The 26,700-nt window shown below is 43.4% G+C and overlaps 1 protein-coding gene across 5 annotated transcripts in view; it reads left to right on the top strand.

Moving 5' to 3' along the window:
- The window catches only part of LOC137334740 (tubby-related protein 3-like), a 94,323-nt gene that overhangs the window by 8,534 nt on the left and 59,089 nt on the right, over window positions 1-26,700 (top strand). For 4 of the 5 annotated variants that reach the window (XM_067999657.1, XM_067999656.1, XM_067999653.1 and 1 more), the window contains exon 2: window positions 17,991-18,042. The exons of the other annotated variant lie outside the window; for it this stretch is intronic. In XM_067999657.1, the coding sequence (XP_067855758.1) occupies window positions 17,991-18,042 (52 nt within the window). The remainder of the gene's footprint in view (window positions 1-17,990; window positions 18,043-26,700) is intronic. 5 annotated transcript variants of the gene reach the window in all.

The following is a 26,700-nucleotide window of genomic DNA, read 5'->3' as shown; positions in this document are numbered from 1 at the left end:
GGCTGCTTGGGTGGGAAAGGTGCATGACATAGGGAAGGAAAAGAGGGAAGTGAAATAAATTTACCAGTTACAATTTGTACACTACAGGCTGTAAATTTACTTATTCTTAATCTTTTTCCACCTTTTATTCAATCTGTTCCCCTTGTTTGGTCCTTGTAACGTACCTAAATTGAGTGGGTAGACTGTTGTTCCCAGACCCCTACTCTGCAACCTGCCATGGAAAAACACTTGAGAGTTGTATGGGTTGACTTTTTAAAAATTTTTATCTTTTTCTCGAAAAGCATGACCTCTCCGGCTTTGTCCTTCAGTGATGTTGTAGCTTAGAGTAATGACTGGCAACATGGGGAATATCAGGAGAGAGAGCCTGTGATGCATTGCATCAAATCTACTATCCGGGGACTATTGCCTTATCCTCAGAAACCTGTCTGGAGTGGAATCAGTAAAAGAGTAATAGTAGTTAATCAAAACTCATGAAGCTGAAATGCAGACTATGTGTATATACCGTATTTAAATTATCTGAATAGTAGGTTCCTCCAACACAGTCGTGACTCATGTTCAAGGGGAAAATTCATTTTTTTTATTATTTTCATGTGTTCGTGTTAACAGTTGCTTGGTTATGATTTGGTAATTGTTTTGTTTAAAGATGGTAAGATGAAGTTTCTGGGCTAGCTCCACATGCTGAGCTACTGATCTCAGGCATACTGTGAGGGAGTATTGAGCAGGGGGTGTGGGTGAAGGAGGGAAGCCTCACTGATGGAATATGCTGTTTCACCTCGGCATCCAGTTTCAGAGCAGCACTGGTCGAGACTTGGGAACAGGGCATCTTATTGGCCATTGATACAAGAAGAAAGTGGAAAGAGTATTTTTTTTAAAGAGCATATCTTGGGCCCGACAAAAAAAGTTGTAACACTATTTGTAGTAAAAATATCAATTTTCTAATGTTACATTTTTTTTGTTTTTGAGAGAGCCCAGTTTGTAAATATAAGAAAGCATGGAGTGAGAAGAAATCATTTAGCCCAACAAACCTCTTCTGCTGAGGTCCCATCTGCTCTCTCAGGTGGACTTAAAAGATCCCGTGGTATTATTTCGAAGATGAGCAGGGGAGTTCTCCCTGGTATCCAGGTCAATATTTATCCCTCAACAAACACCACTAAAACCGATTATCTGGTTGTTATCACATTGCTATCTGTTGGACTTTGCTGTGCACAAATTGGCTGCTGCCTTTCCTGTATTACAACAGTGATTACACTTCAAAAGTACTTAATTGGCTGTAAAGCACTTTGGGACGTCCTGAGGCCATGAAAGGCGCTATATAAATGCAAGTTCTTCTTTTCTCTCTTTATTTAGCTAAAATATTACAGCTATGAAAAATACAACAGGTTACTAACATACAAATCAGTGCCGTTGTGTAAACACACACACTTGGCTCTATTTTAGAATGAAAATGTTGAAGAACAGCTGACATGAAAGCTCTGATAGTTGAGGTTACACCAGATAAATCAAATTAAATGCTGTTTGCAATAATACTTTCTGCACTACTGGCTGTCCTATGTGTCTAGAGTTAAAATGTCTTTTGCAGATTGAACTGGGAGACCTTTTTATTGTATGGCCCAGGACTGAAAGAGGTGTAAACTTGCAGTAATTATTGGCTGATCTGCCATCAATTCTCCAGTCTGTCTATATCTAAATATATACTTACATATATATAGCTGAAAGAAATTAGAAATTTGAAAGTTGACCTTTGGCTTTCAGTCACATCTTTGGAAGTGCAGGAGTGAAGCTCTTTGAAATACTTCTGTCTGAATGGGTATCCTGCTTTAATGCATTCAGAACAGCATTTGTAAACACAAACTTCCGATTCTTGGGTGTGCATGAGGCAGTAATTGGGTTCCAGGCTGATTTAAGTGCCAAGGTTGCTCAGCATAATCAAAGCACTGTAGCTGTTTATTGCCGAGAGAAATATAAGTCACTGCTATGATAGATAATAATTACATCAGTGTGGTTGTGATGGTTGTTGACAATTAAATATTTATTGAGAAATTTCTGTTGATAATTGGAAATGGAAGCTTCTTTCCTTTTAATTGTTTATGCAGAATATTTTCCTTTTCTAAGACTACATACCTCTCGTTTATACTTTTTATTTTTTCCCCCACCCTCCTCCCCCATTCAGGCCTTGCTAAGCCATAACTGTGGCTGACTTGCTCTGAGATCTTGATCAGTGTTATTTTTGAGCCAGCTGTTGGGAGGAACATGAGCAGACTGATGTGCCCCTCCACAGGTGGATGAAGGCATGGCCTCCTTTGGTGTCTTGTCACAACACTGTGCCTGAGATTGGCAAATAGGTGGAGTGACTAAAAGACCCAAAAGGGGGAGGGCCTCTCAATACCCCGATCCTTTTTAAAAAAAAAATCATCCTGCAACAAGACTGCAACTTCCCCGTTTTAATATTCTTGTTTAAACGACGAGTGCTGGTGATCTGTGTACTGTGTCTATGGCATGAGAGAGCTGAAAAAGTGCAGGTGGACACATTAGGTTGTGACATCAGCAGAAATAAAGTTAATTAAAAAAAAATAACATTAATTCAAGTAATTATTTACTTAAAGGGTTCATTGGTGAGACACTCTTTAATGTTTTGAAGTAAGCAAAATATCCTGCAGTCACCAGAGCTAATCCTGAGTTTAATCATTGCCTTGGCTGCCAAGGCATTGTTCTGTAAATTTGCAAAAGTATCCATAGAATCATAGAAGTTGGCCCAACATGTCCATGTCGCCCAGTTTATACCACTAAGCTAGTCCCAATTGCCTGCACTTGGCCCATATCCCTCTATACCCATCTTATTACCCATGTAACTGTCCAAATGCTTTTTAAAAGACAAAATTGTACCCGCCTCTACTACTGCCTCTGGCAGCTCGTTCCAGACACTCACCACTCTTTGAGTGAAAAAATTGCCCCTCTGGACCCTTTTGTATCTCTCCCCTCTCACCTTAAATCTATGCCCCCTCGTTATAGACTCCCCTACCTTTGGGAAAAGATTTTGACTATCTACCTTATCTATGCCCCTCATTATTTTGTAGACTTCTATAAGATCACCCCTCAACCTCCTACTCTCCAGGGAAAAAAGTCTCAGCCTAAAAATAGAAATTCGGAATTACCTCTGATTCTGTGACACTCAGTCATTTATATATACCTTTGAACCAACACATTTTAAAAACTTAGTTCCTATTATAGGGACAAGCTTTGATGGATCAAATGGCCTCTTCTCGACCTTCAGTTAATTGACCCACTCACTCCCAAGCAACTTTATTAATTTTGAGTGTTGAGTTATGGCATTCATTGGTCGATTTTAAAAACATAATGACTTCCAAGAATATGGTTCAATTCCCAAGCATGGCCACCTAAACTTCGGAAAGATCTTATTTGGACTGATATATCTGAACATTAAAACTATCTTGATATTAACTGACTGCTGGGAGTTGAAGCAGTGTCTCTCTTTGTTATATATTAGCAGATGTCATGTGGAACTGCTCACTGTTCATTGGAGGATATGCTGCTTTATAACAGGAGTACTTTGTCAAGTAACATGAAATGTAATATTATCAGGGCTTCTAATAAGTAGTTTAGCAGCACAGCATGGGGATCCTGAAGTTTGGCTTCACTGAGGTGTGGTCCTACTGTGGGGTTTATAGAGTTGAGTGGGTCCTGGGAATCAACAGCACTGGTGTTGTGATCATGAGGTTTATAATAGCTTTCATTTGAGATCTTCGTTCAGAAAGATTCTGAAATTCATCTTGTTTTTACATATTTTGGGAAACCAATAGTTGAATACAGAGCAAAGAGACAATTGTGACTTTTTAATTGGTTTAAAAAAAATCATTCTCGGGATGTGCGTATTGCTGACAAGGCTGCCATTTATTGCCCATTCCTTGTTGCCCTTGAGAAGGTGGTGGGCTGCCTTCTTGAACCACTGCAGCCCATGTGGTGAAGATGCTCCTACAATGCCGTTGAATTGACATTGCCAACTGTATTGTGCTAATCATGTTCTCAAACCTTCCTCATTTAGAATTGTGTAATTGTAATAATGCACTCCTGATCTAGTGATTCATAAAGGTAACCAGGAAAATTGAGCTATTTATTCATATTTCTTTGCAGCTGAGAGAGTCTCGTTTTACTTAAATACGAGTGATATCTTATGTCACTGTAAATGTGACACATTATCCCTCTTTGTGCTTGATCTCTCTATGGCTTTCAAAACATTTAGCCACTCCATCTCCTCTGTCTTTCGTCCATAGTCCAGCTCTGTGGCACTGCCCGCTTACAGTTCTATTCTTTACCTGTCCCGGTATAGCCAGCATATCGTCTATAGTGGCCTCTATTTTCAGACCCATGTGCCCCAAAATTCCTAAATGGGCTCTTTCTCTGTAAATGCTGCTGTTCAGTGACGTTAACTGTAAACGTGGTGTTGACTTCAAAATGTATATGGATGACACTCTGCTTTATCTCTCCTCCATCACTCTCAATACCACAATTGTTGTTGTCCCACTGCCTGTCCAACAATAAGTTGTGGGTGAATTAGAATTTTCTTCAACTCAACATTGGCAAGATCAGAAACTCTGAACCCTAGCCACGATTCTGTTCTCCCTTCCTGCTTTGACTCAGTGCCGTACTTGACCCTGAGCTTAGCTTCAAACCCACAATCTGTCCATCAAGATTGCCTACTTCCACTTCTTCCTTAACATCACCCCTTTAGTATGTATCTCTCCTCCAGGCTTGATTTCTCCATTGCCCTCCTCACTGGCCTGACCAGCGCCACCCTTCACATACTCCAACTCATCCTGAATTTCATGTGTGCATCGTGGAATCAAGCAAGTAAGCCCAACCAGGAGGTGAGTTTCGCAGTCAAAAACCTTTTGAGTTTTTAGGAGGACCTACCAGGAATGTACATGTGTCTCATTATTCTCGTTTTTCTCTCCCTCACTTTCAGTTGTTCTTATTTATGTAGTCCCATGATGAATATAGTTACATCACTGGCCTGTCCGTTCCTGTAGTTGGAGGAGTATGGGGATGTCAGGCAGAGGGAAGAAAGGCAGGTGTGCATGCATCTCGGACGTCAGTCACCCAGACTCAGTTCAGAACCCAAATATTCAGACTCCGGCACACCCACTTGGCCATATTTGAGGAGACCTGCATTCACCATTTCCATTTTACAGGGAAAGCTGTCAAATGCTGATGACTGCATCCTAACCTGCAAATGTAAGCAGGTTAGGATGCAGTCACCTAACTGTGATAGCCTTGCAAGTTGGTGTGAAAGCAACCACATCATTGAATTATGTGACTGACTTCATTTGAACCACCAGTGATGCTAGTAGCTATATTAATTATATTGGTTAGACTTCAGTCCACTGATGCATCAGGAAGATAACAGAAGCTTTGCCTAACAAGGGAAACACTTTTGTCAATCTTCCAATTCCATGAAAGGAAGATAACAGCACAGGAAAGCACAGCAGTTTTACTGGGAGGAGTAAGGATATTAATGTAAGGAGTGTAATGGGTGAGCTAGAAGTCCTGGTACTTAGGGAGGAAATAGATTTTTGGGAGTGACTGAAACGTGATTGAAATCAAATGATGATTGGGGAGGTAATTGGCGGGAAGGGACGGCAGACGGTGGGGTGTCATTATTTGTTAAGAGATGGACTAGTTATAATGTAGTTGGATGCTGGAAGTGGTATTGAGTCTTTGGATAGAATGAAGACCATAAAGCGGAAAAGGTAGGAATAGGCTACAGGCCAGTAAATAATTTAAAGGAGGCTGATGCAGTTTAGTGGGAGATGATAAATAAATGAGTACAAAACCTTTAGTATTAATCCTGGAGATTTCAATCTTTCTCATTGATTGGAGCGCACATTGGATATAGTCTGCATGCAAGCGGGAATTTATTGAAATTGTGAGGGACTTGTTTCTAAAACAGTGCACTCAAGAACCTACAAGAGGATAATGCAATATTGAATTTGGTTCTAATGAATGAAGAGGGAACAATAATCAAAGCAGAAATAAGGGAACATTTGGGATCTAGTGACCATAATGTTCTGACAATATATTGAAAACAAAAGGAAGCCAATTAAAAAGAAATGCTAGAATTGGGGGTATAGTTTAAAGGTGAATGTAGACTGAAAAATGTTAAAATCACAGGATAGGACATATTGGAGAGGTTGCTGAAGCTCAAGGTAGAAAAAGCCCATGACACTGACAACTTTCATCCTTGGGTTCGAAAGGAATTGGCTCAAAAGCTTGAAAGTCCCCTTGGGGATATTTTTCAACGTTCACTGAATTCAGACTAAATCCCAGAGGATTGGAAAATAGCAAATGTGACTCCCATTTTCAAAAAAAGGGTGAGTGATCAACCATCAAATTATAGACCTGTAAGCTTTACTGTTGGGGAAAATGTTTGAAAGTATAGTGAGGGATAATATAAGGGATCAGCTTGAGGAGTGGGAGGTCATGCTTCACTAATTTATTGAATTTCTTTAAGGAGATGACAGATCTAGTTGCTAGGAGAGAGACAGTAGATCTACCTGGCTTTCGGGAAGGCATTTGATATTGTCTCACATAAAAGGCGACATCATAAGGTCCAAGCCATGGGATAGATGGGAATATATTAAAATGGACTAGCAAATGGTTGGTTGGTAGACAACAAGAAACATATTTGAAAGTTCTTTATCTGAATGCACATAGCATTCGTAACAAAATGGACGAGTTAACGGCACAAATAACTACATATGGGTATGATCTTGTGGCCATTACAGAAACATGGCTGCAGAGTGACAACGACTGGGAATTAAATATGCCAGGGTATTTAACAATCAGGAAGGACAGGCGGGAAGGAAGGGGAGGTGGGGTGGCTATGTTAATAAAGGAAGGAATCACTGTAATACAGAGAAATGATATTGGGACAAAGGATCAGGATAATGAAACAGTTTGGGTAGAGATAAGGAATAATAAGGGGCAAAAAACACTCGTGGGCGTAGTATATAGGCCTCCTAATAGTTGCAACTCTGCTGGAAGAAGTATTAATCAGGAAATAGTTGGGGCATGTAATAAGGGAACAGCTATAATTATGGGGGATTTTAACTATCATATTAACTGGACAAATCAAATTGGGCAGGGTAGCCTTGAGGAAGAGTTTATTGAGTGTATTAGGGATGGATTTCTTGAGCAGTATGTAACTGAACCTACAAGGGGACAAGCAACCTTGGACCTCGTCCTGTGTAATGAGCCAGGATTAATTAATAATGTCCTAGTTAAGGATCCCCTTGGAATGAGTGACCATAACATGGTTACATTCCATATCCAATTAGAGGGTGAGAAGGTTGGTTCTCAAACAAGCGTACTGAGCTTGAATAAAGGAGACTATGATGGTATGAGAGCGGAATTGATTAAAGTGGACTGGGAAAATAGTTTAAAGGGTAAGACGGTACTTGAGCAGTGGTATTCATTCAAGGAGTTATTCTACAACTTTCAAAAGAAATATATTCCACTGAGGAAAAAAGGGTGTAAAAGAAATGACAGCCATCCGTGGCTAAGTAAAGAAATTAAGGATAGTATCCGACTAAAAACAAGGACATATAAGGTAGCCAAACTTAGTGGGGGGATAGAAGATTGGGAAGTCTTCAAAAGACAGCAAAAAGTAACGAAAGGATTGATTAAGAAAGGGAAGATAGATTATGAAAATAAATTAGCAAAAAATATAAAAACAGATAGCAAGAGTTTCTACAGTTATATAAAAAGAAAAAGGGTGGCTAAGGCAAACGTAAGTCCCTTAGAGGATGAGACCGGGAAATTAATGGTGGGAAACATGGAGATGGCAAAAATGCTGAACAAATATTTTGTTTCAGTCTTCACAGTAGAGGACATTAAGAATATCCCAACACTGGACAAACAGGGGGCTCTAGGGGGGGGAGGAGCTAAATAGGATTAAAATCACTAAGGAATTGGTACTCAGTAAATTAATGGGACTCAAGGCGGATAAATCCCCTGGACCTGATGGCTTACATCCGAGGGTCTTGAGGGAAGTGGCAGTAGGGATTGTGGATGCTTTGGTAATAATTTTCCAAAATTCTCTGGACTCGGCAAAGGTCCCGGCAGATTGGAAAACTGCTAATGTAACACCCTTATTTAAAAAGGGTAGTAGGCAGAAGGCTGGAAATTATAGACCAGTTAGCCTAACATCTGTGGTGGGTAAAATTTTGGAGTCTATTATTAAGGCGACAGTAGCGGAACATTTGGATAAACATAATTTAATAGGACAAAGTCAGCATGGCTTTACGAAGGGGAAGTCATGTCTGACAAATTTGCTTGAGTTCTTTGAGGACATAACGTACAGGGTGGATAAAGGGGAACCAGTGGACGTAGTGTATTTAGACTTCCAGAGGCATTCGACAAGGTGCCACATAAAAGATTATTGCTCAAGATGAAGAATCACGGGATTGGGGGTAATATTCTGGCATGGGTGGAGGATTGGTTATCTAACAGGAAGCAGAGAGTTGGGATAAATGGTTCATTCTCGGACTGGTAACCAGTAGCCAGTGGTGTTCCGCAGGGGTCGGTGCTGGGTCCCCAACTCTTTACAATCTATATTAACGATTTGGAGGAGGGGACCGAGTGTAACATATCAAAGTTTGCAGATGATACAAAGATGGGAGGGAAAGTGGAGAGTGAGGAGGACATAAAAAACCTACAGGGGGATATAAACAGGCTGGGTGAGTGGGCGGAGATTTGGCAGATGCAATACAATATTGGAAAATGTGAGGTTATGCACTTTGGCAGGAAAAATCAGAGAGCAAGTTATTATCTTAATGGCGTGAAACTGGAAAGTACTGCAGTACAAAGGGATCTGGGGGTCCTCGTGCAAGAAAATCACAAAGTTAGTATGCAGGTGCAGCAGGTGATCAAGAAGGCCAACGGAATGTTGGCTTTTATTGCTAGGGGGATAGAATATAAAAACAGGGAGGTATTGCTGCAGTTATATAAGGTATTGGTGAGACCGCACCTGGAATACTGCATACAGTTTTGGTGTCCATACTTAAGAAAAGACATACTTGCTCTCGAGGCAGTACAAAGAAGGTTCACTCGGTTAATCCCGGGGATGAGGGGGCGGACATATGAGGAGAGGTTGAGTCGATTGGGACTCTACTCATTGGAGTTCAGAAGAATGAGAGGCGATCTTATTGAAACATATAAGATTGTGAAGGGGCTTGATCGGGTGGATGCGGTAAGGATGTTCCCAAGGATGGACGAAACTAGAACTAGGGGGCATAATCTTAGAATAAAGGGCTGCTCTTTCAAAACTGAGAGGAGGAGAAACTTCTTCACTCAGAGGGTAGTAGGTCTGTGGAATTTGCTGCCCCAGGAAGCTGTGGAAGCTACATCATTAAATAAATTTAAAACAGAAATAGACAGTTTCCTAGAAGTAAAGGGAATTAGGGGTTACGGGGAGCGGGCAGGAAATTGGACATGAATTTAGATTTGAGGTTCGGATCAGATCAGCCATGATCTTATTGAATGGCGGAGCAGGCTCGAGGGGCCGATTGGCCTACTCCTGCTCCTATTTCTTATGTTCTTATGTAATGCATGGGCTGGTATCTGGTTGGCAGCCATTTACCAGTGGAATTTCATAAGGATCAGAATTTTGGCCAATGTTTACAATTTTTATAAATGATTGAGAAAGGAATTGTGTCCAAATTTGCAGATGATACCAAATTGGGAGAAATGGCAAATGATGAACATCAATGTACACAATTTCAAAAGGATCTTGACAAACTCAATTGAATGGGTGGTGAAATGGTAGTTTAATACATGGAAATGTAAGGTTATGTGATTTGGCAACGGTAAGGTTAATAAGGATTATGTGCTAAATGGGAATACACTTGAAGTATTGGAGCAGGAGAGAGATCTTGGGTTTTAGTGGACAGGTCACTGAAACCATCAACACAATGTTCCCCGGCTGTTAAAAATAGCAAACAATGTTGGGATGGTTCATCATGTGCTCCCACCTGATTCTTTCTCTGATTCTCTTGAGGTGAATGTTACTGTGCTGGTACTTGTGCGCTGAGGAGTACTTGACTGGTAGTAATGTGATGGGCCAGCTTTCTGCTCATTCTGGTTGCCTGCCGCATCGCAAAGAGAAAGGAAACATATATAGCAAGTTGCAAATAGTCGTACACATAGTAGCAAGGCTAATATATTACCCTGCGCGCTGATCGGCTGATGTCACTGCGTGTTACTTGCTGTAAGTTTGAAGAGTTCGAAAGAAGTTGCAAACATTTGTTTTATTGAGCTATCACAAAGCTACCAGATTCTCCCTTGTTCACACACTCTATGGCCTACAACTCCATGATTTCCAGAGCAGCCTCTTCATGGTGTGTGTAATTGCTCAGCCTGGCAGGACTGCCACCAATCTGGGCTATCTCTGTCCGCCTCCTTCATGCCCCCCCTCCCCTCCCCTCTCTGGTCCTCCACACTGTCCCCTCCCCCCCGGCTGCTCTCTGGTCCCGTCCCCGCCCCCCCCCTCGCTTTCCTTCTTCTCCCCACCTACCTCTCTGATTTCCAGTCTGTTTTGGAGCCGCTTTCTCCTTTTAAAAACAGAAAAAACTGGTGCTTTCAACATTTGGATGTGACAGGAGGTGCCCAGCCTACAATTCTCCCTTGTGTGAATGCAGGTACTGTAGTTGGATGTGGCATTTTAACTTGCTGACACAACATGCATCAGTTAAATGTGATATTATAAACCTTTCTCTTTGGTGGCTACAAAGTGCAGACATGAAAGTTTGAGTGTGAATGATGCTAAGGGTTGTGCCAGCACTGTCCATATTCTATTGCCGATGCTGTTGGAGGCACAGCACTTTGGCATACATGGTATAGCATAGATTTAATTTAAATTGTACAATAGGCCACCTTACCTTGGCCCCCAGTCCAGATAATTTTTCTCATCTGCTCTCATGCTTCCTATTTAGGCTGCTGCCAAGCCATGAAGTTACTGGAAGTTTTAAAAAAAAATCAATACAATATAAAGGGCTCCTGATACAAGCCCTGAATTTACCTTACACTAATTTAGATTTATATTCCCTTTCTACCTGTCATGGTTTAATTTAATGTATGACCAAATAAGGTTTCCAAACTTATAACTTTACTAAAACAATATTTTTATTATTTTTTTAATATATATTTAATTCCATATTTTATCTTGAATAACATCCAGCTCCCAGAACTATAGGAAGAGGGCATTTCATTGCTCATAAATTTACTCTGGCAGTGTTGTGACCCATATAGCTGCCTAAACCATTCTTTGTAAAAAAAAAAGTTCAAATTCATGTTGGGCATCAGGATAAAACATTAGAGAGAAGAAATGAGGTGCACAGAGGACTGGGAGAGACAAATAGCACTAAAGTAAAGAATAGTTCAGAAGTAGGAGGGATCAGATAGGGCACCATCCCGACTTGGAAATATATCGCCGTTCCTTCATCGTCGCTGGGTCAAAATCCTGGAACTCCCTTCCTAACAGCACTGTGGGAGAACCTTCACCACACGGACTGCAGCGGTTTAAGAAGGCGGCTCACCACCACCTTCTCAAGGGCAATTAGTGATGGGCAATAAATGCTGGCCTCGCCAGTGACGCTCACATCCCATGAACAAATTTTAAAAAAATGCGAGGCAGTCTAAGATGAGTTTGGAGCGTATGTGCGTAAATACACAAAGTGTGGTAAATATGGTTGGTGAGCTGCAGGCACAAATCGCCACATGGGACTATGATGTCGTGGCTCAAAGAAGGGGAGGACTGGGAACTTAATATTGCTGGCTACAAGGTATTCAGGAAAGATATGGAAGGAAAAAATGGAGTGGGGGTGACAGTATAAATCAAAGAAACTATTATAACACTAGAAAGGGATGTTTTAATTGAGGGGTCAAATAATCGATTTGGTTATAATTAAGGAACAATAGAGGAGCTCTTACGCTACTGGGTGTATGCTGTAGGCCACCAAATAGTGAGAAGGAGATAGAGGAGCAAATTTGCAGGCAAATTACAGAAAGATACAAGAACTATAGAGTATTGATAATGGGGGACTTCAAGTATCTCAATATGGACTGGGATAGTAAGAGTGTAAAGGGCAAAGAGGGGGAGGAATTCCTGAAATGTGTACAAGAGAACTTTCTTGATCAGTTTGTTTCCAGCCCACGAGAAACAAAGCTCTGCTGGATCTAGTTCTGGGGAATCAAGTGAAGCATGTTTAAGTTGGGGAGCATTTGGGGAACAGTGTTCATAATAGCATCAGGTTTAAAATAATTGTGGAAAAGGACAAGGAACAATCAAGTGTAAAAATACTTAACTGGAGGAGGGATAATTTCAGTGAGTTAAAAAGGGATCTTACCCAGGTGGATTGGAATCATAAATTAGTAGGCAAAACAGTAATTGAACAATGGGAGGCCTTCAAGGAGGAGTTGGTTCGGGTACAAAGTAGACACATTCCCACGATGGGGGAAGAAAAGGGCATCCAAAGCTAGAGCTCCGTGGAGGACTTAAAGATATAGAGATTGAAATGAAACAGACAAATGTAAGGTTCATAATACAATAGAGTACCAAGCTAAATACAGAAAGTACAGAGGAGATCTAAAAAAGGAAATAAGAGGGACAAAGAGAGAGTATGAGAATAGATTAGCGGCTAACATAAAGGGAACCTAAAAGGCTTTTATAAACGTAAATAGTAAAAGGGTAGACAAAGGAAGGGTGGGGCAGATTTAGGGACCAAAAAGGAGATCATCTTGTAGAGGCAGCGGGTATGGCTGAGGTACTAAGTGAGTACTTTGCATCTGTCTTCACTAGAGAAGGGGATGCTGCCAATGTAGCAGTAAAGGAGATGGTAGTAGCCATATTGGATAGGATAAAAATAGATAAAGAGGAGATACTGAAAAGGTTGGTAGTATTCAAAGTGAAAGAGTCACCCGGTCTGGATGGGATTCATCCTAGATTACTGAGGGAAGTGCATCTCCTACTGCATCAATGTCACATTTCTCCATTTCTGAATGAGAATGCCAACTAGTGCAGTATGGCCATGGCCAGTAGGAACTGGATTGAGACTTCTTAAACTCATTTCACATCAATTGGGGCTGAATTTGAATAAATATCCCATAGGTGAAAGGTCATTGTCTAACCCACTGTGCCATGTAGTTCCTCTATTTCCTATAACTGTGTTTTCTTTATCCTTTAGTGTGAATGTACTATCCCTACCTAAAACCAAGGATTGGATGTGGTTATGGAGCAGCTGCTGATTTCTGATTCATGGTGAATCTGCCCAAGATTATTTTTGAGGGGGTTACACTTCTCTCCTTTTTAAATTGATTTTTAAAATCTCTTTCCTCAATTGAGTTTCTCCAGGCTCTGTATCATCCACATGTTGACAACTTGACCCTGGGGCTCTGCCAATGCTGTTGCAAAATCAGCCAACATAAGCTGTGAGTGACTAACCTCTGGATTTTTTTTTCTTATCCGTCTTTTGTAAGGAATAGACCATCAAGCCTCTACTTGGTTCTTTCCTAATGCGATCAGGCTGAAATCAAGCGTTCAGAAATATGAGGGAATTCTATGGGCACCTCCAAAGGCTCATCACCATAGCCATGTGCAATAATGATCAAATTTACAACACACATTATCCATAACATTGCCCGTCTCCGCTCCTGCCTCAGCTCATCTGCTGCTGCAACTCTCATCCATGCCTTTGTTATCTGTAGACTCGACTATTCCAATGCTTTACTGGCCTCCCCTCTTCAACCCCCCATAAAGTTGAGATCATCCAAAACTGCTGCCCGTATCCTAACTCGCACCAAGTCTCATTCACCCATCACCCCTGTGTTCGTTTGACTCCCGGTATGGGAACGCCTCGCTTTTAAAATCCTCCATGGCCTCGCTCCTCTCTTTCTCTGTAATTTTCTCTAGCCCTACGACTGTCTGCGATCTCTGCGCTCCTCCAATTCTTACCTCTTGTGCAGCCCCGATTTTAATCGCTTCACCATTGGCAGCTGTTCCTTCAGCTCTTAGGCCCATAGCTTTGGAATTCCTTCCCTAAACCTCTCTACCTCTCTCTCCTCCTTTAAGGTGCTGCTTAAAACTTACCTCTTTGACCAAGCTTTTGGTCACCTGTACTAATATCTCCTTATGTGGCTCGGTGTCAAATTTGTTTGATAACTCTCCTGTGAAGCGCCTTGGGACGTTTTACTACATTAAAGGCGCTATATAAATGCAAGTTGTTGTTGTTTGTAAATAAGTCCATTATGTAATCTTAGTTTATTGTAGACATTTCAGTTTTCTGAACTTCAATCTTCCTTTTTTACAAGACATTGCAACAGGTCCAAATTTTGAAATGAAATGCTTTTTGAAATTGCATGTTACTTCTCTTGCATTGGATTTTGGAGCATTTAAAAGTTTGTGCCAGTCATTCCTTACACCAATTTACATATTTTTGGGACAAATATTTATTTCATGCATGATGATGTATGATTTATTTTTGGATGGATCCTGCCGTATAGCTCATTGCTTAGGAGTTATTTGCGTTTGCAACAGCTGTGGGCTGTAGGTGAGAATGCAGAGGAGACATTCTGTTTAAGTTAAGTTTGATGACCCATTGATGTGAGGAAGTGTATCATGTAACATAACCGCACAGTTCTCGTGGAGACGAAGCCCCGTCTTCGCACTGAGGACACCATCCAATGTGTTGTGTGGCACTACCACCATGGTAAATGGGATAGATTCAGAACAGATCTAGCAGCTCAAAACTGGGCATTCATGAGGCGCTGTGGGCAATCAGCAGCAGCAGAATTGTATTCCAGCACAATCTGTAACCTCATGGCCCGGCATATTCCTCGCTCTACCATTACCAACAAGCCAGGGGATCAACCCTGGTTCAATGAGGAGTGTAGAAGATCATGCCAGGAGCAGCACCAGGCATACCTAAAAATGAGGTGCCAACCTGGTGAAGTTACAACTCAGGACTACATGCATGCTAAACAGCAAAAGCAACATGCTATAGACAGAGCTAAGCGATTCCACAACCAACGGATCAGATCAAAGCTCTGCAGTCCTGCCACATCCAGTCGTGAATGGTGGTGGACAATTAAACAGCTAACGGGAGGAGGAAGCTCTGCAAACTTCCCCATCTTCAACGATGGCGGAGTCCAGCACGTGATTGCAAAAGACAAGGCTGAAGAGTTTGCTAATATCTTCCAACAGAAGTGCGAAGTGGATGATCCATCTCGGCCTCTTCCCGATATCCCCACCATCACAGAAGCCAGTCTTCAGCCAATTCGATTCACTCCATGTGTTATCAAGAAACGGCTGAGTGCACTGGATACAGCAAAGGTGATGGGCCCCGACAACATCCCAGCTGTAGTGCTGAAGACTTGTGCTCCAGAACTAGCTGCGCCTCTAGCCAAGCTGTTCCAGTACAGCTACAACACTGGCATCTACCTGACAATGTGAAAAATTGCCCAGGTATATCCTGTCCATAAAAAGCAGGACAAATCCAATCCGGACAATTACCACCCCATCAGTCTACTCTCAATCATCAGGAAAGTGATGGAAGGTGTCGTCGACACTGCTTTCAAGCGGCACTGACTCATCAATAACCTGCTCACAGATGCTCAGTTTGGGTTCCGCCAGGACCACTCGGCTCCAGACCTCATTACAGCCTTGGTCCAAACATGGACAAAAGAGCTGAATTCCAGAGTTGAGGTAAGAGTGACTGCCCTTGACATCAAGGCAGCATTTGACCGAGTGTGGCACCAAGGAGCCCTAGTAAAATTGAAGTCAATGGGAATCGGGGGGGGAAACTCTCCAGTGGCTTTTGTCATACCGAGCACAAAGGAAGATGGTAGTGGTTGTTGGAGGCCAATCATCTCAGCCCCAGGGCAGTGTCCTAGGGCCAACCATCTTCAGCTGCTTCATCAATGACCTTCCCTCCATCGTAAGGTCAGAAATGGGGATGTTCACTGATGATTGCACAGTATTCAGTTCCATTAGCAACCCCTCAAATAATAATGCAGTCCGAGCCCGCATGCAGCAAGACCTGGACAACATCCAGGCATGGGCTGATAAGTGGCATGTAACATTTGCGCCAGATAAGTGCCAGGCAATGACCATCTCCAACAAGAGAGAGTCTAACCACCTCCCCATGACATTCAACAGCATTACCATCGCCGAATTCCCCACCATCAACATCCTGGGGGTCACCACTGACCAGAAACTTAACTGGACCAGCCATATAAATACTGTGGCTACAAGAGCAGGTCAGAGGCTGGGTATTCTGCGGCGAGTGACTCACTTCCTGACTCCCCAAAGCATTTCCACATCTACAAGGCATAAGTCAGGAGTGTGATGGAATACTCTTCACTTGCCTGGATGAGTGCAGCTCCAACAACACTCAAGAAGCTCGACACCATCCAGGACAAAGCAGCCCGCTTGATTGGCACCCCATCCACCACCCTAAACATTCACTCCCTTCACCACCGACAGACAGTGGCTGCAGTGTGTACCATCTACAGGATGCACTGCAGCATCTCGCCAAGGCTTCTTCGACAGCACCTCCCAAACCCGCGACCTCTACCACCTAGAAGGACAAGAGCAGCAGGCAAATGGGAACAACATCACCTGCACGGTCCCCTCCAAGTCACACACCATCCCGACTTGGAAATATATCGCTGTTCCTTCATCGTCGCTGGGTCAAAATCCTGGAACTCCCTTCCTAACAGCACTGTGGGAGAACCTTCACCACACGGACTGCAGCGGTTCAAGAAGGTGGCTCACCACCACCTTCTCAAGGGCAATTAGTGATGGGCAATAAATGCCGGCCTCGCCAGCGACGCCCACATCCCATGAACAAATAAAAAAAACTATTGCTCTGTATGTTCACCTGATGTGAAATAAAGCAGTTTAATGATTTGTATCAAGCCATGTCTTACCAAATGTTTGCTTAGTCCGCTTTTAGAGTGATTGAAGACATACATGTGCGAACGGCACTAATACCTGGTCCAAGTCACAAGGGGATGCATTTGTTACATCCCAGGTTACTTTACCATACTAGTAGCTATAGGGCAGTGTGAGTCAGCTCCCATAAAACTAAGATGCTCAGATTGTTTACGGGAGCAACTGAGGCTGCTGAACCCAAGATGCTATCTACAATAGACTCGATGTGGAGATGCCGGTGATGGACTGGGGTTGACAATTGTAAACAATTTTACAACACCAAGTTATAGTCCAACAAATTTATTTTAAATTCCACAAGCTTTCGGAGGCTTCCTCCTTCCTCAGGTGAACGGTGTGGAAATTAAATTTTCGAATCCTTCGCATTTGAAAATCATAGAACAATGCCTGGTGATTACTGCCTGTTGCCAAGGCAGTCACAGTGAGTAGACAGAAAGGTGTCACCTAAAAGGCCACCGAATATACAAACCCCCCAAAAAAAAAGAGAGAGAGAGAAGGAAGATAGTCAATGACCCGTTATATTAAAAACAGATAACATTTGTTCGCTGGTGGGGTTACGTGTAGTGTGACATGAACCCAAGATCCCGGTTGAGGCCGTCCTCATGGGTGCGGAACTTGGCTATCAATTTCTGCTCGACGATTTTGCGTTGTCGTGTGTCTCGAAGGCCGCCTTGGAGTATGCTTACCCGAAGGTCGGTGGCTGAATGTCCATGACTGCTGAAGTGTTCCCCGACAGGGAGAGAACCCTCCTGTTTGGCGATTGTTGCGCGGTGTCCGTTCATCCGTTGTTGCAGTGTCTGCATGGTCTCGCCAATGTACCATGCTCTGGGGCATCCTTTCCTGCAACGTATGAGGTAGACAACGTACAATAGACTCGACTTGAAACTATCAAACATTTTGATTAACAGTTACTCGCTAAGTTTTGTATTTTGTATGGTCAGTAACTAATTACGTCTGCTTTCTCTTTTAGTGTCCTTGAGGATGAAAATGTCAACCTCCGACAGCAGAAACTGGAGAAACAGGTACAAGACTGGTAGGGTGAGCGGACATTTGGTGACCAACTGACTTTATTTTACGTCGAGGCTCAAATGTCTGTGTTCCCAGCAATTTGTTGCTGTAACTATGATAGAAAAAATGTTCTGTTCAGTTACCTTCAATTAGCTGTGCAAAAATGTGTGATATGTTTTAAAGGCCTTCATAAATGTGTTTTCAGGTAGAAGCTAAGGGACATTTGACACAATTAGTTGAAATATCCTAGATAAAAATTTACACAAGATACTGGAGACATTTTTTTAAAACTACCAATTCGTGGTATACTAAAACTTGCTCTTTCACCAGATAAAATATTTATTTTAAGTGAACTGAAACATAATGAAACATCTGATTATTTCTCTCCCCTCCTAAGATCATTGATAACCAGTTTATTAACAGATGTAAAAGATAGTACCGCAGGGAGGGGATGTTCTGTTGAGGGCTGTAGGCTAGAATGCAGAGGAGTTATTCTGTTTAAGTTCAGAAAGATAATCCATTGATGTGGAGAAGTGTAATATGTTCATTATTTTATATTATACAAAAACAAATTGTATTGTTTGAAATAAATGAAACTGATTATAACTATGTGGCGGTGTTGGAACGAAAAATTGGCACACAGGACTTTAGTGCAACAGTGTGATTTTTAAAAAAATAAATAAAAATAAGTATATTCCATTTAAAAAAAAAGAAACCACTAGTAATTTCAGGATGCAATGGATAAATAAAGGCTAAAAACCAATAAAAATTGAAAGCATCTATAAGAATAATAATGATGAAAAAAGTGAAGGAAAATATGACCATCAGAAAATTGTTAAGAGCATGATATGGAAAACTGAGGGTGCATGATGGAAAAATTTCAAAAAAAGAACAGTAAAGTATTTTACAAGTGTACCAGTAAAAAGAGAATTGTTAAAAACAAGGTGGGACCCTTGAGAGGAGAGAATTGTCACTTTGTAGGTGATCAAAAAGTGGCAGAGGTATTTAATAAGTACTTTGCATCGGTCTTCACTAAACGGAAGGATATTGGAGAGCTCGGGAATCTTGAAGTGCTTGTGAGCAAAATGAAGATATTAAGATGGATGAAAGGAAAATTTTCGATAAGATAAGGTAAAGAAACACACAGAGCCAGGGACCGATAGGATATATCCTAGGATCCTGAAGGGAATAAGGGAGGAAATTGCAGAGGCCCTAGAAATTATATTTAAGGGCTATATTGAACTGGAGGACTGGAGAGTAGCCACTGTAGTAGCCATTTTTAAAAAGGGAGACAGAGCTAATCTGGGTAATTGCAGGTCCAGTTCATTTAGCATCTATGGTAGGGAAAATTTTAGACCCATTAATTGATTAAGGATTTAATTACCAAGTGTCTAGATTTTTAAAAAAATGAGAAGTAACCAGCATGGATTTCAAAAGGCATGATTGTGCCTGACAAACCTTTTTGAATTCTTTGAGGAGATAACAGACATGGTAGATGGAGAAATGGTGTGGATGTAGTGTATATGGACTTTACAAAAATGTTTGCCGAGAGATTATTAGATAAGATTAAGAGGTATGGAATTAGGGTTGGAGGTTAGCAAACTGGATAAAAAATTGATTAGAAAGGTGAAAAGAGAGAGTAGGAGTTAAGGACGGTTTCCAGTGTTTATGGACTCGATTTTTCCGGTGAAGTGGTGGGGGCGGAGGGGGGCGGGTGGCACTGAAAATCGGGGAAATCCCGTTCGGGTTTGGAGACCGGCTCCAACCCGCACACTTCTGGGTTCCCCATTGACGCGTCTGGGTGCGCGCGCGCCTCCCGAATGCGTAAGTCCCACCAGCAATTAAAAGCCAGTGGGATGATCATTTACATAGCTGTTGAGATAGTTTAAGTACTTGAAGTACTTAATTTTCTCCCCATTTTGGCAGGGGTGTGATTTTTGAAGCATCCTCAGCGTGTTTCCCGTGCTGTGGGAAACACTCCATGTTGCAACAGACATGTTTCAGCCAGCAGCCAGTGGGAGCTTCAAGTGCTTATTTGACAGATGGGGAGAAAAGGTCACTTATTGCAGCAGGGCACTCTGTTATTTCAGACAAAGTTTTGGCTGAAAGATCTTTGTGTTTGCACTGAAAATTCTTACTTTCCACTCAAAACCCTGCTGTTCAAACATATTTAACTACTTTGCGGACCCCCTCAAGCTCATACTGTCAGGATGCGGGGGCGCCATGGCTGCATTCACCACTACATCCGAGGACGAGCAACATCACCAGCCTCACCAGGCACGGCGTCCACCTCCGCCATGTGGAGCTCCACAACACAGTGCTGCGCCACAGGTACCTGCACATGAGCACAGAGGGCAATAACAGAGAGGGGCAACGCTAGAGCAGGCCTCATCCACATCTGCCTCCCACGTTGTGGAGGAGGAGGAGCAGGAGCAGCCCATGGGCAGAGCAGCGGCTCACCTGGCTGCTCGTGAAGCCAGGGAGTCACTGATATGTCAACGGTTGTCCTAACATCAGACAGTGTGAAGAGTCCAGTCCTCACACCACCTGGATAGAGCAGTGCCTACACCAGCAGCACTCCCACCCCCCACCACCCCTCCCTGCACAAAACAGGCCTGCAACTACACATACACCCACTGTAGAGTGACCCAATGTGTGGTATCAAGTGTTGCCGTTCATGGTGAACCTCATGAAAGGGCCTTCTTACAGAAGCCAGTCAAGAATGGCCAAGATGTGGGAGTAGTGGTGACAATAATAATATTTAATGTGAGTTTAATAAAAAGCTAATATAGAATCATAGAATCATAGAAGTTACAACATGGAAACAGGCCCTTCGGCCCAACATGTCCATGTCGCCCAGTTTATACCACTAAGCTAGTCCCAATTGCCTGCACTTGGCCCATATCCCTCTATACCCATCTTACCCATGTAACTGTCCAAATGCTTTTTAAAAGACAAAATTGTACCCGCCTCTACTACTGCCTCTGGCAGCTCGTTCCAGACACTCACCACCCTTTGAGTGAAAAAATTGCCCCTCTGGATCCTTTTGTATCTCTCCCCTCTCACCTTAAATCTATGCCCCCTCGTTATAGACTCCCCTACCTTTGGGAAAAGATTTTGACTATCGACCTTATCTATGCCCCTCATTATTTTATAGACTTCTATAAGATCACCCCTAAACCTCCTACTCTCCAGGGAAAAAAATCCCAGTCTGTCTAACCTCTCCCTGTAAGTCAAACCATCAAGTCCCGGTAGCATCCTAGTAAATCATTTCTGCACTCTTTCTAGTTTAATAATATCCTTTCTATAATAGGGTGACCAGAACTGTACACAGTACTCCAAGTGTGGCCTTACCAATGCCCTGTACAACTTCAACAAGACATCCCAACTCCTGCATTCAATGTTCTGACCAATGAAACCAAGCATGCCGAATGCCTTCTTCACCACCCTATCCACCTGTGACTCCACTTTCAAGGAGCTATGAATCTGTACTCCTAGATCTCTTTGTTCTATAACTCTCCCCAACGCCCTACCATTAACGGAGTAGGTCCTGGCCCGATTCGATCTACCAAAATGCATCACCTCACATTTATCTAAATTAAACTCCATCTGCCATTCATCGGCCCACTGGCCCAATTGATCAAGATCCCGTTGCAATCCCAGATAACCTTCTTCACTGTCCACAATGCCACCAATCTTGGTGTCATCTGCAAACTTACTAACCATGCCTCCTAAATTCTCATCCAAATCATTAATATAAATAACAAATAACAGCGGACCCAGCACCGATCCCTGAGGCACACCGCTGGACACAGGCAACCAGTTTGAAAAACAACCCTCTACAACCACCCTCTGTCTTCTGTCGTCAAGCCAATTTTGTATCCAATTGGCTACCTCACCTTGGATCCCATGAGATTTAACCTTATGTAACAACCTACCATGCGGTACCTTGTCAAATGCTTTGCTGAAGTCCATGTCGACCACGTCTACTGCACAGCCCTCATCTATCTTCTTGGTTACCCCTTCAAAAAACTCAATCAAATTCGTGAGACATGATTTTCCTCTCACAAAACCATGCTGACTGTTCCTAATCAGTCCCTGCCTCTCCAAATGCCTGTAGATCCTGTCCCTCAGAATACCCTCTAACAACTTACCCACTACAGATGTCAGGCTCACTGGTCTGTAGTTCCCAGGCTTTTCCCTGCCGCCCTTCTTAAACAAAGGCACAACATTTGCTACCCTCCAATCTTCAGGCACCTCACCTGTAGCGGTGGATGATTCAAATATCTCTGCTAGGGGACCCGCAATTTCCTCCCTAACCTCCCATAACGTCCTGGGATACATTTAATCAGGTCCCGGAGATTTATCTACCTTGATGCGCGTTAAGACTTCCAGCACCTCCCTCTCTGTAATATGTACACTCCTCAAGACATCACTATTTATTTCCCCAAGTTCCCTAACATCCATGCCTTTCTCAACCGTAAATACCGATGTGAAATATTCATTCAGGATCTCACCCATTTCTTGTGGTTCCGCACATAGATGACCTTGTTGATCCTTAAGAGGCCCTACTCTCTCCCTAGTTACCCTTTTGCCCTTTATGTATTTGTAGAAGCTCTTTGGATTCACCTTTGCCTGATCTGCCAAAGCAATCTCATATCCCCTTTTTGCCCTCCTGATTTCTCTCTTAACTCTACTCCGGCAATCTCTATACTCTTCAAGGGATCCACTTGATCCCAGCTGCCTATGCATGTCATATGCCTCCTTCTTCTTTTTGACTAGTGCCTCAATCTCCCGAGTAATCCAAGGTTCCCTACTTCTACCAGCCTTGCCCTTCACTTTATAAGGAATGTGCTTACCCTGAACCCTGGTTAACACACTTTTGAAAGCCTCCCACTTACCAGACGTCCCTTTGCCTGCCAACAGACTCTCCCAATCAACTTCTGAAAGTTCCTGTCTAATACCATCAAAATTGGCCTTTCCCCAATTTAGAATTTTAACTTTTGGGCCAGACCTATCCTTCTCCATAGCTATCTTAAAACTAATGGAATTATGATCACTGGTCCCAAAGTGATCCCTCACCAACACTTCTGTCACCTGCCCTTCCTTATTTCCCAAGAGGAGGTCAAGTTTTGCCCCCTCTCTAGTCGGGCCATCCACATACTGAATGAGAAATTCCTCCTGAATACACTCAACAAATTTCACTCCATCCAAGCCCCTAATGCTATGGCTGTCCCAGTCAATGTTGGGACAGTTAAAGTCCCCTACTATTACCACCCTATTTTTCTTGCAGCTGTCTGTAATCTCCTTACATATTTGCTCCCCAATTTCCCGTTGACTATAAATAAAAAAAACATGACCAACTGTCAAACACCCTTGTGCATCCCCTTCGTGCTTATGAAACCTTTGCCTTTCGCTTCCGACTACTTCTACGTGGTGCATCCCCTGTGGCTGCAGCAGAGGTAGTGGCAGGTTGCTCTTGTTCATTCCCTGACCGATTAGATGCTTTGGGCCTACGCCCTCTGGGTTTTGGTGCCCGTGAGGGCCCCTCCAAAGACTGCTCCACCTGCACCTGTGCAGGGGCAGACTCGGCCACCTGGAGAGGAGGCAGCATTGCGGGTACTGGTTGAGGGAGGTGTGGGGGGGGGGGGGGCAGGGGGGGCAATGAGTGAGACGTGGGAGCGCTTTGAGTGGCGTCCCCACTTCCATGTCCCCTTTCACCATCATCCTTCCCCTGGCCAGGCCCACATCACTCCTACCACTGTCCTGGACAATAGTTTGATGTGGAGATGCCAGTGATGGACTGGGGTTGACAAATGTAAACAATCTTGCAACACCAGGTTATAGTCCAACAATTTTATTTGAAAATCACAAGCTTTCGGAGGCTTCCTCCTTCGTCAGGTGAATGTCACCTGACGAAGAAGGAAGCCTCCGAAAGCTTGTGATTTTCAAATAAAATTGTTGGACTATAACCTGGTGTTGCAAGATTGTTTACATTGGACAATAGTTTGGAAGACATGTGTAAAGCCTTGTAAGGCCAGTGCTGGCGTATCTGCCTGCCTGTTGTTCACTTTGAGTCCGAACGGCCATTGTCAGGACCTGAATGGACTCATTTGTGAGCCGTGTTTGAAGCTCAATGGAGGCTAACCTTCTCTCCAATGCAGACATTCCTGCACTTACCCGTGACAGTTTGACACTATCTCAGAGATTCTCTCCCATACCCGTGCCACCATTCCACTCATGCGGGAGTTGGACTTCTCCATCCTCTGAGCTATTGAGGAGAGTGCATGTGGCACCTGTTCCGGCACCTCGCAAATGTGCTGCTGTCCCTCGAAAATTTTCCTTTTAAAGGATGGCCCCCAGGGTTCAGCATCTGCGTCCAGCTGAGCAGAGCCTGCAGAGGAGTACTCCCACCGACGCGGACTCTCCGCGGATGCCCTGCCACCAGTGTCTGCTTGTGCTCACGTGTGTGGTAACTCACCAGGTGCCAACCCAACTAACTGAGAATTAGGACCCACTGAGGTATGAGTATCTGCGCTGGTGAATGGCTCGCTTAGATGAGACGGTGCACCCTCAGAGGCCAGCAGGCCCTCTGAGGAATCGCCCTCTGCCGTCACAGCGGTCACTGAAGGCCCTGTAAGAGAGCAGAAGGCAATATTAAGCATGATCACAGATGTGTCATGTTGCAATGAGCATACCGAGGTGCTGAAGATGGCAAGGCATGTTAACATCAATTCATACTGTGTGTCCTGAATGTTAAAGTTATGTCACCAGACGTTTGTCGGGTGCCAGTCTCGGCGTCCCCGACAGATAGGTACTCGAGGGTTTGGCTCAGCTCCAGCGCCTCCTGCTCTGCGTCTGTGAGGACGGCGATTTGTTGTGGTCCCCTCCGGACTTCGCCCTCTCCTGTGCATTCTGGGCTCTCTTCTCCTATAAGGGGCAAAAGTACAGACGCGTGAGTGAGTGATGGTGATGTGGCCAACCGATGAATGGATTGGTTTGGGTGCGTCTGACCGTGAAAGAGATGCATCAGAGGGTGAGTATGAGACAGAGCCATGACGTTGTATGAGGATTGGGTTGAGTGGTGGTGGGGTGACTAATGGGCAGGTGAGGAAGTGCAGGTAAGTTGAGGATGAGCCTTAAGTGAGTGTGGTGAGTGATGTGATAGTATATTGGCAGTGCAGAATGAGTTGAGGGGTGGGGGTGGTGATGTGAAAGACGGAATGTAGGAGAATCAGTACGTGTACTCACTTTGGCTGACCTAATTAGGTCATTGAAGCGCTTCCTGCATTGGACCCAGGTGCGGGAGGTGTTGCTGCTGCTCGTGACCTCCTCTGCCACCTCAAGCCAGGCCTTCTTGGTGGCAGAGGCAGGCCACTTCCTCCCTTCCGCCGGGTAGAACACATCCCTAGTCCTCCTCACCCCATCCAGTAGCACCTGCAGTGAGGCATCGCTGAATCTTGGAGCAGCCTTGCCCCTGTGCTGCTCCATTGTGGTGTGTGGGTGTTTGCTCCAGGAGTAGCCATTGGAGGACTGCCCCTTTTAATAGAGCTCCTCCAGCTGACAGCCTGTGATGCGGGTACGCTGTCCGCCTGCTGCGCAGCTTTCAGACGGCAAACCCGGAAGCCATGTTAAGTGGCTCCAATTGACTCGTGATCGCGTGGGAAATGGGCATTTTTTATTGGGTGGGCTACCCATGCGCCCAATCACCCCCCCTCCCCCCTCCTCCCGCCCCGCATCCCGCTTCCACGCTAATATCAGGGCCTATAGGTGGGTAGAAGAGTCCCACAGGATTCAGTTCTGAAGCCATTTTTGTTCACTGTGTTTATCAGTGATTTGGATATAGGCCTAGAGGGATTGGTGTTGAAATTTATAGATGATACCAAAATAGGAGGTATAGCTAATTCTATGGAAGACTAGACAAAACTGTAAAGGGATATTGATGAGATGGAGAAATGGGCCAAAAAGTAGCAGATGGAATTCAGTGTGAAGTGATACATTTTGGTTTAAAAAAAAATAAGAGCAATAATTATACTCTGAATGTCAGTAAGCTTGATGCTGTGGAAGAGCAGCGCCATTTGGGGTTACAGATGCACAGGACATTAAAGGCCGCACCTTCGGTTGATAAGGTTGTAAATAAAGCTAATGGGATTCTAGGTTTTATCACAAGGTATAGACTATAAAAGCCAAGAGCCTGTACAAAACCTTAAGACCTCAGTTAAAAACTGCTGTGTGCAGTATTGGGCTCCACACTATAGGAGGGATATTGACACTTCAGAAAAGGTAAAGTGCAGATTCACTAGGATGCTGTCTGGTATGAGGACATACAGATATGAAAAGAATTGGAAAAAAGTTGGTGCTTTTTTCATTCAAACAATGCAAATTACAGGGTGATATGATAGAAGTATTTAAAATCATGAAAGGATGGAAGAGATAGAAAGAAGCAGAATGCCCCTTTTTGTTGAGTCTAGGACGAGGGGCCATAGATACAAGATTAAAAGCAAGAGATTTAGAACAGAGATCAAGAGGCACTACTTTACAGAGTTGAGAGTGGAATTCACTTCCATGGTTAGTGGTTCAGACAAACTAATCTTGAACGTTGACATAGTTTGGATAGATGGATGAAGGAAAAGGGGATAACAGGATATGGGAACAGAGTGGGTAAGTGTGAT

Source organism: Heptranchias perlo, chromosome 18 (assembly GCF_035084215.1).
Source record: "Heptranchias perlo isolate sHepPer1 chromosome 18, sHepPer1.hap1, whole genome shotgun sequence".
Lineage (NCBI taxonomy): Eukaryota > Metazoa > Chordata > Chondrichthyes > Hexanchiformes > Hexanchidae > Heptranchias > Heptranchias perlo.
This window is presented reverse-complemented; position numbering and strand designations above follow the sequence as displayed.